Genomic DNA, 15,099 nt, shown 5'->3' with positions numbered 1-15,099 from the left:
TTACGAGTATCGCTCGAGATTTCTGGGACAGTCCTATTGTGGAGTGACTTGTGACTCTGTCATCAGTGATGGTGCAGGCGTGGTACATTGCAACGTGACTCCGTGTTGTGGCCTGCTGAGCAAGTTCGTTTTGGCGCCTTTCTGCTTCAGTTGCATTCCTGAAATTCTGGCCTGGCTGTTAACTTTGTAGAGCGTCTTGAGAACGAAGTTACTGTTAGCACATTAAGTTTGGCACACGACACTGAAGGTTATGTTACTCCAGGACGATCACAGAAGAATAATTTTTCGGTGAGGAATTTATGTTACACATACTTCGGATCTCACTCAAAAAGTGAGACTGAACTACACCTTTCCCACTTGTCATCGTTAACAGGTTACTTGTATGCTCACCTTCCTTTTTGTCGGCCGTTAATTGTTGAGAGCAGTGTTTACTGTTTTAATGTATCCCCGTCCCCCGTCCTCCTCCTGTTCTCTCTGAAGGCAAATCTTACTGGTTGTGTAAATTCTTTCAATGATACGTTTTTCCTTAATTGTATTTATCTGTATCGTTTCTTATACTGTCTGAGTGTTAGTGCTATTCCAAGGCTCCAGTGCCCCTTTTTATGTCAACGTCACATAAATGTGCTGAAGTAAAAGTTATTTAACCACTTTAGTTCGTTATTTGAGGCATTTATTATTTACTAAATGTTCTTTTATTAAATATTGAGATTTGTTTTTAAGAAATTGTATGTTCTGCAATTTAATTTTTGTGAATGGTTAAGCGAACAAGTAAAAGCTATTTAATTAATCCAGTTAGTTATCTCAGCCCTTTCATTGCTCATGAAAAGTTGTTTTCCTATTAAATGTTGAGATTTGTTTCTTCAGAAATTCTGTGTTGACAAATTCTAATTCTGAAGAAGGCTGAGCAAGTAAAATTGTGCCTTTCATGGCCTGGCTTCTCGTCAATAAATTTTTCGGCTCTTTATCAACTTTGTTTCACCTACGATGACTGTAATGTTATTAGACAAAACATGCATGGTGAGAGATGCAGCCAAGCTGGGCCAGACACGTACAGAGGGCATCTGTAAACACGAATGGTCACAGCTACCTTTTAACACTAGCTGAACATTCAAAGGTAATCTAGATATTAAGTTTCCCAATTTTCTTAAGAAAAGGAAACATAGCTATACGTAAAACTTTCTTGTCAACAGATAAAGCAAAACTTTATCTATTTTTCAACATAATAATCACCAGAACTGAGACACTTGTCATACTGAGATATAAACTTTCGTATTTCTTTTCATGCAGGAAATGAACCAGCGGCCAACAGTCTCTTTGTCAGGGTGAGAAAGCTGACAGGATAGAAATTGGTAGAGGTGCAACAGAAGATGGAAATAACAGAGAAAGGTCAGGACTGTACGGTGGATGATGTGTCGAGTCGTATATGGGCGATCTTTGTCATGTATCAGCACAACACCTGCCCTCAGAATTCCACGGCTCTTGTTTTAATGGCCCTTCCAAATGTCCTTAGTGTTTCATAATAACGGTCAGCGTTAACCGTTTCACCCCTGAGCAGGAAGTCGATGTGCAGAACGTCCGCCGCAGAACACCGCTCATGTCGCTTTCTGCACGGTACAGCCTGTGTGAACTTCGTCTTGACCGGAGACGGACAGTGACGAATGCTGCTCGGTTTCTGGGCTGAAGTGAGCAATCTACGTCTCAGCGTCCCTGACGATCCTTTCGAGAAACTCGTCGCCCTCATCATGTTAACGGTGCACAAAAATCTACGCTGCTCCTAAGCTATACATTTTGCGCTCGTGTCTCAGGTTTTCCGACACTCATTCAGCACGCACTTTCCTGAACAGCGTGTGCTGAGTAACAGTTTTATGTAACGGGCGTCGCATTACCTGTGTAAAATGGCTGCTGTGATCTACACTCTTGGCGCGGCGGTTTTCCACAACATGCTGCCATACCAGATTCACTAGGTCGTCATTGGTGAGGGACGGTGCTCCTTAGCTATCTTCCAAGTAGACACCCTGATAACTTTCGGAAATTACCTACATCAGTGACACACTATCTATTTGTTAATGACCTTTCGGTCCGTGCACTTGACACAGCTGACGAAACTTCATCAGGAAACTTCATCACAGTCGACCGAGAAAAGAATAAGTGCCATCATTTTCAGCCACTGCTCTAACGCTACTGACAACAGTCGAGTCTTATACAGCCGTCATGTGACTGTTCTCATGCTAAATAAGTTTACTTTTAAAAAAGTAGGGAAACTTAATTTCTGAATGGTAAAGTAAAGTCGTACGGCAAGGAGATCCCGAAGGTTAGTTTCAGTCACCTGATTGGAAAGGTTTGCCCTAACCTTCCCACCCGCAGGCAACTTTCCTTGGCGAAGTTTTACGGTGTGCGTAAATGTGCCTGTTAGGTGCAGTTGATTGTAATGTATGTGTGTGTGTGTGTGTGTTTAGTGTTGCGTCGTGTTCGTGTTGGAGATGATGGGAGAAGCGAAACGGTGAAACCCGGTGCCAACACGTGGCCTATTCCTCGTGAATAGCACCAAAGGGGCCGCTGGGATAACATCCCCATCCGATGGACGGATCACCTTCGACATTGTCACACGCCCTCACTCGACGATACATTTCGGAGAGTCACAGAATGTAATCTACTACATTGGTGTTAAGACCAGTGAGAAGGACATTTATGTCATCACCACCACTCCCATTTCCGGCCAAGTGCAGGCAGTAAAAATTTCATTCACCACCACGATTCGAACCGGCTTACCTCCCACTCGAGCACCACAACTTTTGGATAATCCTCATAGGTGCTCTTGGGACATCCCTGAGACGTAAAATAACAGTTACTCCGCGAAGTCATCTGTAAGCCATCTCCCTTGTATTCAGACGGCATTTTTCTAGTGTCATAGCCGGCCGATGTGGCCGATCGGTTCTAGTTCCTTCAGTCTGGAACCGCGCGACCGCTACGGTCGCAGGTTCGAATCCTGCCTCGGGCATGGATGTGTGTGATGTCCTTAGATAGTTAGGTTTAAGCAGTTCTAAGTTCTAGGGAACTGGTGACCTCAGACGTTAAGTCCCATAGTGCTCAGAGCCATTTGAACCTAGTGTCATAGCAATGCACCGAAGAGGACTATTGTGTATTTAGTAACTTGGGTAGGTGGCAGGCTCAAGAGTAGAGACTGCTTCATCACTTCTTGCGACCCTATCTTTAATCGACTTGCATTTCGAGGTAACACAGTCTGCTTTTTGGCTTTGTACATTGAAGAAAAACACCACTGGCCATTAAAATTGCTACATCAAGAATAAATGCAGTTGATAAACAGGCATTGATTGGACAAATATATTATACTAGAACTGAGATGTGATTACAGTTTCACGCAATTTGGGTGCATCGATCCTGAGAAATCAGTACCCAGAACAACCCCCTCTGGCCGTAATAACGGCCTTGATACGCCTGGGCATTGAGTCAAACAGAGCTTGGATGGCGTGTACAGGTACAGCTGCCCATGCAGCTTCAACACGACACCACAGTTCATCTAGAGTAGTGACTGGCGTATTGTGACGAGCCAGTTGCTCGGCCACCATTGACCGGACGTTTTCAATTGGTGAGACATCTGGAGAATGTGCTGGCCAGAGCATCAGTCGAACATTTTCTGTATCCAGAAAGGCCCGTACAGGACCTGCAACATGCGGTCGTTCATTATCCTGCTGAAATGTAGTGTTTCCCAGGGATCGAATGATGGGTAGAGCCACGGGTCGTCACACATCTGAAATGTAACGTCCACTGTTCAAAGCCGTCAATGCGAACAAGAGGTGACCGAGACGTGTAACCAATGGCACCCCATACTATCACGCCGGGTGATAGGCCAGTATTGCGATGACGAATACACGCTTCCAATGTGCGTTCACCGCGATGTCGCCAAACACGGACGCGACCATCATGATGCTGTAAACAGAACCTGGATTCATCCGAAAAAAATGACGTTGTGCCATTCGTGCACCCAGGTTCGTCGTTGAGTACACCTTCGCAGGCGCTCCTGTCTGTGATTTAGCGTCAAGGGTAACTGCAGCCATGGTCTCCGAGCTGATAGTCCATGCTGCTGCAAACGTCGTCGAACTGTGCGTGCAGATGGTTATTGTCTTGAAAATGTCCCCATCTGTTGACTCAGGGATCGAGACGTGGCTGCACGATCCGTTATAGCTATGCGGTTAAGATGCCTGTCATCTCGACTGGTAGTGATACGAGGCCGTTGGGATCCAGCACGGCGTTCGGTATTATCTTCCTGAACCCACCGACTCCAACAGTGATTGGATCTCGGCCAACGCGAGCAGCAATGTCGCGATACGATAAACCGCAATCGCGATAGGCTACAATTCGACCTTTATCAAAGTCGTGATGGTACGCATTTCTCCTCCTTACACGAGGCATCACAACAACGTTCCACCAGACAACGCCGGTCAATTGTTGTTTGTGTATGTGAAATCGGTTGGAAACTTTCCTCATGTCAGCACGTTGTAGGTGTCGCCAACGGCGCCAACCTTGTGTGAATTCTCTGAAAAGCTAATCATTTGCATATCACAGCATCTTCTTCCTGTTGGTTAAATTTCGCGTCTGTAGCACGTCATCTTCGTGGTGTAGCAATTTTGTTGGCCAGTAGTGTATATTAATGGTGTCTGTCTTGCAGATATACTAATGAAACATCAGCTACCCTCACGTATGATCTTTATTTGTATTAGTTCATTACAAGAGTGTTGCACATAAGAAGGAACAGATATTTACAGCAAGCCTGTAGTACAGTTTTGGACAGTTTATTGGCGAAGCAGGCATGTTAGCGATTGATCAGCGGCGGTTTTCCACTGCTGGTGGACTCCTACTTGCGGCAGTGGCAGACGCCCTCTTTGCAGTGTCCGCCCTTGTAGCCTTTGTTCATCGCGATACAGTGGACGGCGCACGCCGAGTCTGCCACCCCAAAGGCGCTCAGCGCGTCACACGTGAAGCGCACGTGGCGGTCGCCGTGGTGCTCCTCCTCCACTGGTGCTGGAAAGGACAACAGAATGATTAGTAGCAGGTACTTAACATATTATCAACAGAAAGTCACAACCGCCTTCAAAGAAGAGCACAAAAATATGATCATTTGTGTAGAGCTTCAATTACGTGATCCTAATATTTATCAACTACTCTTCGAGTCATATGTTAGATTTTTGAAGTTGAGCTTTCCTTTTCCCAGTAATAGCCGGCCGCTGTGGCGGAGCGGTTCTAGGCGCTTCAGTCCGGAACCGCGCTGCTGCTACGGTCGCAGTTTCGAATCCTCCCTCGGGCATGGATAAGTCTGATGTCCTTAGATTAGTTAAGTTTAAGTAGTTATAAGTGTAGGGGACTGATGACCTCAGATGTTAAGTCCCATAGTGCTTAGAGCCATTTGAACCATTTGAACCCAGTAATAGCTGTAGACGACCAATTAAAATTTGTTTGTCTTATCTTTTACCTGAAGTATGATTAGGCTTAGCTGGGCAACAACGTAGATGTACAATTGAAAGGACACATAGGTTCAGTAGGAAGTAACGCAAGTGACAGACTGCGGTTCATTGCTATGACACTAGGAAAATGCCCTCTGAATGCAAAGGAGATGGCTTACAAATGTCCTATGAAACATCCTAGAATGTCACTCAAGTGCGTGGGATGTAGAACGTATACGAAGATGGACAACACAAATTACCACAGATTTGTTTTAACTATGAGAGAGTGTCACAGAGGAACTGAAAAGCCTGAACTGGCAGACACTCGAAGATACATACCATCCACGAAAATCTGCTTACAAATTTTCAAGGACATTGAAAATAAAACCTTCTAGGTTGTTAGATCACATCATGTCCTTTTAGATCACACCGATACACCGATGTAAAAAGAAAAGAGAAAAAAAAGAAAAAAAAAACAGTAAACTAGAATTCAGGGAGAGTAATAAAATTTCGAGGAGACATTTGTCTAGATAGCATATTTAAGTGATTATCATTGTAAGATGACAGGGTAATGTGAGCACGAGATTAGCCATTGCAAATGGAAATGGTGGTACATATTAATAACCTGTGTAATCACCACAGTGCAGACTTGCGTGCATCGTGTTTTACAGGTGGCGGATGTCAGTTTGTGGGACGGAGTTCCATGTTTATTGCACTACAGAGACGTCAGTGCTGTTTGTGGATGACTTTAGAGTTGTTGTCCGATGTTGTCCCATATGTGCTCGACTGGAAACTGATGTGGTGATCAAGCAAGCCAAGGCAACATGTAGACACTGTATGTGGAAAGCGTTAACCTTTCGGAAAATACCCCCTGGAATGTTGTTCATCAATGCAAACATAACAGGTCGAATCACCAGACTGAGGCTCAAATTTGCAATCGGGGTGCGTGAGATACCCATGAAAGTATTCCTGCTGTCATACGAAATAGCACCATAGGCCATAACTCGACATGTAGGTGCAGTGTGTCTAGCACGCGGACAAGTTGGTTGCAGGGGCTTAAAAAATGGTTCAAATGGCTCTGACCACTATGGGACTTAACATCTGAGGTCATCAATCCCCTAGAACTTAGAACTACATAAACCTAACTAACCTAAGGACGTCACACACATCCATGCCCGAGGCAGGATTCGAACCTGCGACCGAAGTAGTCACGCAGTTCCGGACTGAACTGCCTAGAACAGCTCGGCCACACATGCCGACTCTGCAGGCTCTCAACTAACCTCCTTCTAAACAGCACTCGGCCATCACTGCCACCGAGGTTGAACCAGCTTTCATCAGGAAACACAACATATCTCAATCCTGCCCTTTAGTGAGCTCTCTCTTGACATCACTGCAGTCGCAAATGGCGGTGGTTTGGTATCAGTAGAATGCAAGCTCGGTGCTGTCCTTGAAATAACCGATTTATAAGAGTTCGTTCTGTCACTGTCATGCCAACCGCTCCTCAAATTGTGGCCGCAGATGCAGTACGATGCGACGGGGCCATATGTCGAACACCATGGGCTACCCTCTCGGTAGTGCCACGTGGCCGTCCGGAACCTGGCGTTCTTGCCACCGTACATTCTCATGTTCATCGCTACAAGCAGTCATGTACAGTCGCCACATTCCCGCTACGACTTTCTCCAATGTCGCAGACGGAACATTCACCTTCTCGTACCCCTAATACACGACCTCGTTTTAGTCCGCCCCCGGTAGCTGAGTGGTCAGCGCGACAGACTGTCAATCCAAACGGCCCGGGTTCGATTCCCGGTTGGGTCGGAGATTTTCTCCGCTCAGGGACTGGGTGTTGTGTTGTCCTAATCATCATCATTTCATCCCCATCGACGCGCAAGTCGCCGAAGTGGCGTCAAATCGAAAGACTTGCACCAGGCGAACGGTCTACCCGACGGGAGGGCCTCGTCACACACACACGACCTCGTTCCAACTTAGTGAGGTGTTGATAATGGGTCCTTGTCGCCTTAAAGGCCTTCTTGAATTACATCAGCTCATCATTTCCAATTTCCGAGTTAACTAACGCTAACAACCATTACAGTTTGTAATTAAAGCAAACGTGATTTGCATCCTTATAGTGGTGCTACTAGCGCCACCTTTATGCGACTGTAAGCGAAAATAAATAGCGTTTTACGTTCTATAGAACACCTCAAACGCTAAACGGTAGACCCAATTTTTGCTGCTCATAAATAACAAACATTCGTGTAGTGTGAAGCGTGTTAAGTGATTTAATTCTGTTTTTAAGCGTGTAATCTGTCTTGTAATGCGTGATAAGTCTGGATGTTGCCGTAGGGTTGTCGGAGAGGAGGTGGTATGTGTGGACTGTGGGATGGAATTTCACTGGGATTATTTTAGTGGGAAACTGAATGGGGAACTCAGTGAGGCTCTCCCATGGAACTGTAAGCTCTGCAGAAAAAGACAAGAGAATCTCTGAAAAGGAGGCAAAGATTTGTGCTCTTCAGGCTGAATTAGATCGTGCGAAATTGGAACTTGATGGGCTGAAGGAGAAAAAAGGTCGTGGGAACTGGGTAAAGGTAACAAGCAATGCGCGAAAGGGGAAGTGCTCATCAATTTCTTTTGCATTTGAGCTATCAATATCGAATAAATTTGGCTTGTTACCTGAAGTAGGAGGGGAAGAGCCTCATACACACGGAGGTCACAGTAGGGTGCAGCAGGCTTCTAGCCAAGAAACTCAGCGTAGGTCGGTACCAAAAGAGAGTAGGAAGATCTGCTGCTAGGTATTAGTCATGAGAGGGGTGTAGCCAGATGGTGTAGGAAAAGCTAGGAACAGGGTACCGGGTCACAAGTATTGTGAAGCCAAGTGCTAGCTTTATCCAGGTGACAGAGGACATAGGAAAATTGTGCAAAGGTTTTGGCAAAGAGAAACATGTCATTATAGTAGGTGGAGTAGAAAATAGCCTGGTTACGAACAGTAATTACAGCACTAGGGGTGACCTGGATGAAATAGGAATAGCAACCGCAGACACAAATGTTAGTTTCATGGAGATCCTGCAGCGCCATGACCAGCCCTGGGTTGATACTGCCGTGAGCCGTGTTAACTCTGAGTCGAGCGGGTTACTGATGACTGAAATGAATTCTCATTTGAGTGCAGTGCCCGTTGCTTCAATTCGGGTTATGCTAGATATGGCCTGCTCCTGAATAGGAGGGGGAATGATAGGTTGGCTGAACTTCCTGTAGCACATGTACAGGGGGGCACCATCACACAATGCCAGATCCCTGTAGTTACCGGTGTCATAGGGACACCTTCTTTAGGTTATAATCAAGTTTCAGACACCCTGTTTTGAAAGAAGTCACTATAGCAGAAGAGCCCCAGAAGAAAGTACAGAAAAGTAAGGTTAATTTATTCCACCAAAATATTAGAGAGGATGTAGTAGTAAGGTACAAGAGCGTCTTGCCGATATATATCCTGTGCCTGTCTGAGTACCTCATAACCACAGGGTTAGATAAGTTACATATAGAAGATTACAGTCTAGCAGCTTACTCATGCAGAACTGATATGGGAAAAGGAGGAAAAAAATGGTTCAAATGGCTCTGAGCACTATGGGACTTAACATCTGTGGTCATCAGTCCCCTAGAACTTAGAACTACTTACACCTAACTAACCTAAGGACATCACACACATCCATGCCCGAGGCAGGATTCGAACCTGCGACCGTAGCGGTCACGCGGTTCCAGACTGAAGCGCCTAGAACCGCAGGGCCACACCGGCCGGCGAAAAGGAGGAGTTGTTGCATATATTAAGACTGAACCCAAGTTCAAAGGCATTGACATAAGTAGATTTTGTAGTGATCAGCACATAGAAGTGTGTGCTTGTGAATTAATGCTGAAAAACTGTTCACTTTTAATTGCAACAATATACAGATCCCCACTGGGAAATATTGAATTATTTATGAGGAACCTGGATTCTTAGCTGCGCTGTCTGTCAGACATCAGCAAGCAGTTAATTGTCTGTGGTGACTTCAATGCAGATTTTCTAAAGGATTCTGATGGGAAAAATGACCTGGAAACCTTATTTCGATCCTACAATTTGCTCTCAGTAGTTAACTTTCCAACACAGGTGAATAAACACAGTAGGTCCCTAATTGATTGTTTTCTCTGATGAGGCACAAAGCAAGAAAGTAACTGTTTACCCAGTAACAAATGCTCTCTCTGATATGATGCACAGTTAGGCAGGATAAATGACATAGTGCCTTCCAGTGTGGATATACCTCATTGGATGTCAGTTAGAGTCCTTAATGACTGCAGGGCAAATGTTTTTAAGAGTAGTTTGCAAGAAACAACCTGGGATGAAATTTATAAAGAACCGAGTGCCAATATAAAATTTAAGCTATTCCATGATAAACTGATATCAGTATTTGGAAATAGCTTTCTACATAAGCTAATTAGAAGGAACATTAAACAGCCATGTAAAAAACCATAGATCACTAAGGGGATTACAGTATCTTGTGAAAGGAGAAGGGAAATGTATCTTTTGGCAAGATTTTAAGTAGACACACTGCAGTAGTTGCGCATTACAAAAACTACTCAAAATTACTATGATTAGTTATTAAAAAAATCAAGAAACATGCACACAATGTCAGAAATCAGTACGTCTGACAACAAAGTCATTGTGGAATACAGTGAAGCAAGAGACAGAACAATCAACCACAGAAGAGGATAACATTACTATTGAGTTGAATGGAAGGGTTATAAATGACAAGTCACATGTAGTAAATGTATTTAATAATCATTTCTTAAACATAGTAAAAAGCATAGGGACCAACAGTTCAAGAGAAAGATCACAGCAATATGTTGAAGAAGTAACTCTCATAAAATTACATCATATGAATGTACCACCAACTTCTATTTCTGAAGTTAAGGGGATCATACATTCTCTCAAGAATAAAAGCTCTTCTGGAAAAAAAAAATTGGAAATTTGTGGTAAGGTATTATGGGACCAAACTGCTGAGGCCATTGGTCCCTAGGCTTACACACTACACACTACTTAATCTAACTTAAGCTAAACTTACGCTAAGGACAACACACACACCCATGCCCCAGGGAGGATTCGAACTTCCGACGGGGGCAGCCGTGCGAGCCGTGGGAAGGGGCCTAGACCGCTCGGCTACCCCGCGAGGCAGCTCTTCTGGTTTTGTTGGTGTTTCCAATAGAGCAATAAAGATTTATCCCCATATGATAAGTCCGCTATTGTCCGAAATATGTAATGCATCACTAACGCAAGGCATTTTTCCAGAGATACTAAAATACACCGTTGTCAAAGCCCTCTTTAAGAAAGGTGATAAGAGAGACGTCAGTAACTACAGACCTGTTTCACTGCTGACATAATTTCATAAACTTTTTTAAGTAGGTGATGTATTCTGGAATAGTATTTCTCCTTGGCAACAATATTATCTGCAGTTTGGGTTTCAGAAGCGTTGCTCTACTGAGGGTGCCATTTACATGTTCACACACCAGATATTACAAGCATTAAATAACAAAATAGCACCGGTAGGTATTTCTGTGACCTATACAAGGCATTTGATTGTGTGAATCATAGTACACTCCTAGATAAATTGAAGTTCAATGGGGTTGATGGTATAGCCGAAAAATGGATCATGTCATACTCAACCAAAAGAATGCAGAAAGTTGTACTTAGTAGTAATCCAACCAACAGAATCCAGGAACATAATTCTGACTGAGGAGAAATCACGTATGGGATTCCCCAAGGCTCAGTCGTAGGTACACTACTTTTTCTCATCTATGTAAATGATCTACCGTCTAATATACAACAAGCAGAATTAGTTCTTTTTGCAGATGATACCAGTATTGTAATCACTCCCAGTATAAATACAGAAATGGGAGAAATGGTGGACAAAGTTCTCAAAAGTATCATTGATTGGTTCTCTGCGAATGGTCTCACCCTGAATCTCACAAAGACACATCATATTCGTTTCTGGACCACCAGGGGTACAGCACCAGTGATAAGTGTAGCACATGGTGATGAAGTAATACATAGGGTCGAAACTTTAAAATCCTTAGGTGTCCATATTGATGAGAATTTAAATTGGATCTCCTAAAACAATTTAGTTCAGCCACATTTGAACTTCGAATTATAGCAAATTTTGGGGAGAAGGAAATCAATAACTTGAGATATTTTGCTTATTTTAATTCAGTAACGTCATATGGAATAATGTTTTAGGTAACTCATCTTTGAGAAAGAAGGTCTTCATGGCCCTAAAAACGTGGTATAAGAGTAATATGTGGTGCTCACCCGTGATCATCTTGTAGACATCTGTCTAAGGAGTTCGGCATTCTAACTACTGCTTCACAGTATATTTATTCCCTCACGAAGTTTGTTGTAAATAATCCACTGCTGTTCGAAAGGAGCAATAAGGTACATAACTACAATACTAGAAGAAAAAATGACATTCATTACTCAGCATTAAGGTTGTCTTTAGCACAGAAAGAGGTGCACAACGCTGCAACAAAAATTACCCAGTGATATAAAATGTCTAACAGACAGCAAGGTAAAATTTGAAAATAAATTGAAAAAGTTTCTCCTTCACAACTCCTTCTATTCTGTAGAAGAATTTCTATGTTTCTGACGTGTAAAAGGAGGTGGGTAGGAACTGCTAACTCAAATTTTATATCATGTTTTCATTTCGGGGAAAAAATTATATGGTGACGTTTAGAGTACAAATAGATGTACAATTTAATTCGCAATATGAATGTAAAATGACTCGTTCCACATCATGACGATTTATCGCGAAAAATGATCCATGGAACTTGAAAGTAACTAAGTAACTAACTGGTGCGAAATTTGAATACCCATCATCTTTCAGATGTAGAAACACACCTACCAACTCTCTTTCGGTGCTGCGATTTTTTTTTTTTCGCCAGTGTATATTTTAAGCAGTCATGAGCTGAGGTAACTCATATTTTTAATAAAGGAAAGTTGAAAATCGGTAAAAAATGTACAGGGATTAAACATTACGGAATGAGTCTTTCAAGTGCGAGCAGCTTTTAAACAGCTAAAAAAAAATTTTACTAAAATCCCTTTATGGAATGGAGCATGAGACTGTAGACAATAACACACTAATTTCCTCGTTATCACTTTTTTCGCAGATTTTTGATGGACGCAATATTAGTAGTTCACGTAATTTACAGTTTGGCTTCAGCTCTCCATGACAGTTTATCCTCTGCAAGCCCCTTCTCCATTGCTACTGCGACCTGCACCTATTTCAACAGGCTTGCTGTGTTGGTAACGGAGACTTCATCCACAATTTTTAGTTCACCTACTTCCATTACAAAACTGACGATGCCTTGGTGCCCCAGGGTGTATCAACTGAGGCCTTCTTTTAGTCAAGTTGTGCCGCAAATTTCTTTTTTACCCAAATCGATTTAGTATTTAGTCATTAGTTCTTCGACCAACGCATCTAACGGTCGCAATCATTCTGTTGCGCAACATTTCAAACATATCTGCTCTCTTCTTTTTTGTACTGTTTATCGTCCGTTTTTCATTTGTGTTCAGAGCTACACTCCAGACAATTACGTTCAGAAAAACTTACTTGCTAACGTTTAAATGTATGTTTAATTATAACAATTTTCACTTTTTCAGGACCATTTTCCTCGATATTTCCAGACTGCGTTTGCATCCACTCTATTTCGGCCACGATTAATTATTTTGCTGCCCAGTCAGTAAGACTCGTAGTCTGCTCTTAGCTTCCCACTTCCTGATCAAATTCCCACGGTATTTAACTCGACTACATTTCATTACCTGTGCCGCGCGGGAGTAGCCGAGCGATCAAGACGCTGCAGTCATGGACTGTGCGGCTGGTTCCGGCGGAGGTTCGAGTCCTCCCTCGGGCATGAGTGTGCGTGATTGTCCTTAGGATAATTTAGGTTAAGTCGTGTGTAGGCGTAGGGACTGATGACCTTAGCAGTTGAGTCCCATAAGATTTCACACATACACACACCCCATTACCTGTGCTTTACTTTTGCTTGGTGTTTGTTTTATTACTTCATTTCGAGAAACTATCCATTTAGTTCAACCCGTCATGATGTTTTTAAAAGACGACATCATGGAACCATCAAAACATGCTGTAATAAATATTTACTCATAAGCAGTTTCGGTGAAATGGTCATCTTCAAGTGACGTATTAGCAGTACGTCAAACTAAAGGAAGATTCCTTGGTGTAAAGTGCACGATTGTTTTCAGTTACTTTGCTCGAGGTATGGTATACAAGGAGATTACAAGTAGCACCCTTCCTTAAACACGCATGAGAAGGACTATTTCAAGATGGCACACGAAAAAATTGAATGTTATTTTACCATGTTGGATATGTTTGAAGTCTGTGGCTGACGTTCGGTTAAAGAGTGATGAGGGTAACGGCAACTAGTCACAAATACTTGCGAGAAATGGTTTATTACATTGCCATGACAGGTTTTGTGCCATTATGTTTAGCTTCAAATAAATACGTTTGAAATGTAGCAGCCATCTGAACTTCTCATGGCAGCGAAGTGCACCATTTGTATTGGTATTTATGACTAGCTGCGTTCTTCCTAAATAATTCCTCCGCCATATACTGGATTCAGCTTGTAGAGTACGTATGTAAGTGTAGAGAATATGGGAAAATACATCCAAAACAGAACAAGAACGAAATCGTTCGTCGCAACACCAAGAGTCAGATACGACGTTCCGAATACTGCAAATATGAAGGTTGTCTCACCTGCGGAAGAAGATGCCACGCTGGCAACGGCAAGCAGAGCGAACAGGAAGGCGAGCGTCGATGTCTTCATGGTGCTGTCGTCTCACAGGAGATGTATGTCTCAGCGGCGTACGTGGACCATGCTGCTCTGTGCCGTGCGGCGACATATATAGCGTCCACAGTCGGGCTCGGTGCTTCCCAGCCGCCTCAGACAGTGCAAACAAAAAGCAATTAGCAGTATCCTGTGCTGCAGCGTCACCTGCTTGTGAAGTGCACATTGTCTGTTTACAAAGGAAGCTACGCAACGAGGCTGCACGGGAACTTCTCGGCACGTCTTACGAACCTAATTTTTCCGAACAAAGCTGGAGAATCACCGACAGTAAAAACTCATAAAGTGAGTAATTGGTAGGAAATAGCAGTATTTGTGACTGTCATGTTGCAAATATTTGGCACTGGAGGAAGGAGAAAAAAGGAAAATGGCGCATCTTTTCTCCTTTACTTCCTGAGATTATTGTTCTACATTACTGCGTAACACGCCTTATTAAAAAAATCCAAGTTTAGTCGCCGAGTTTTTCTCTGCAGTTATTTATAGTACAGTGCAGAACCAGAAGCTTGTATTTCCAACCACTACGCTCAATGAAATTTGCTGAGATGTTAAACCTGGTGCACCGGATCGAGAGTCGAATCAGGAAATTTGCCTTTCGTGAGCCATGCTCTTATCTGCTGAGCTATCTTCTACATCTGCATCTACATATACATACATACTCCGCAATCCACCATACGGTGCGTAGCGGAGGGTACCTCGAACCACAACAAGCATCTTCTCTCCCTGTTCCACTCCACTGCCTATATACCTCTGTACGAGCCCTAATCTCTCTTACCTT

The 15,099-nt window shown here is 43.2% G+C and overlaps 1 protein-coding gene across 1 annotated transcript; it reads right to left on the bottom strand.

Moving 5' to 3' along the window:
• Nucleotides 1-4,871: 4,871 nt before the first annotated feature.
• Nucleotides 4,872-14,338, bottom strand: LOC124778004 (defensin-1-like). The gene is made up of 2 exons (XM_047253577.1): nucleotides 14,237-14,338; nucleotides 4,872-5,040 (listed from the first exon to the last, which is right to left on the bottom strand). The coding sequence occupies exons 1-2, from the start codon at nucleotides 14,304-14,306 to the stop codon at nucleotides 4,874-4,876; spliced, it is 237 nt and encodes a 78-aa protein (XP_047109533.1). The 5' UTR covers nucleotides 14,307-14,338; the 3' UTR covers nucleotides 4,872-4,873.
• Nucleotides 14,339-15,099: the final 761 nt, after the last annotated feature.

The sequence above is a fragment of the Schistocerca piceifrons genome, chromosome 2 (assembly GCF_021461385.2).
Source record: "Schistocerca piceifrons isolate TAMUIC-IGC-003096 chromosome 2, iqSchPice1.1, whole genome shotgun sequence".
Lineage (NCBI taxonomy): Eukaryota > Metazoa > Arthropoda > Insecta > Orthoptera > Acrididae > Schistocerca > Schistocerca piceifrons.
The sequence above is the reverse complement of the archived record's forward strand: the minus strand, read 5'-3'. Positions and strand labels throughout refer to the sequence as shown.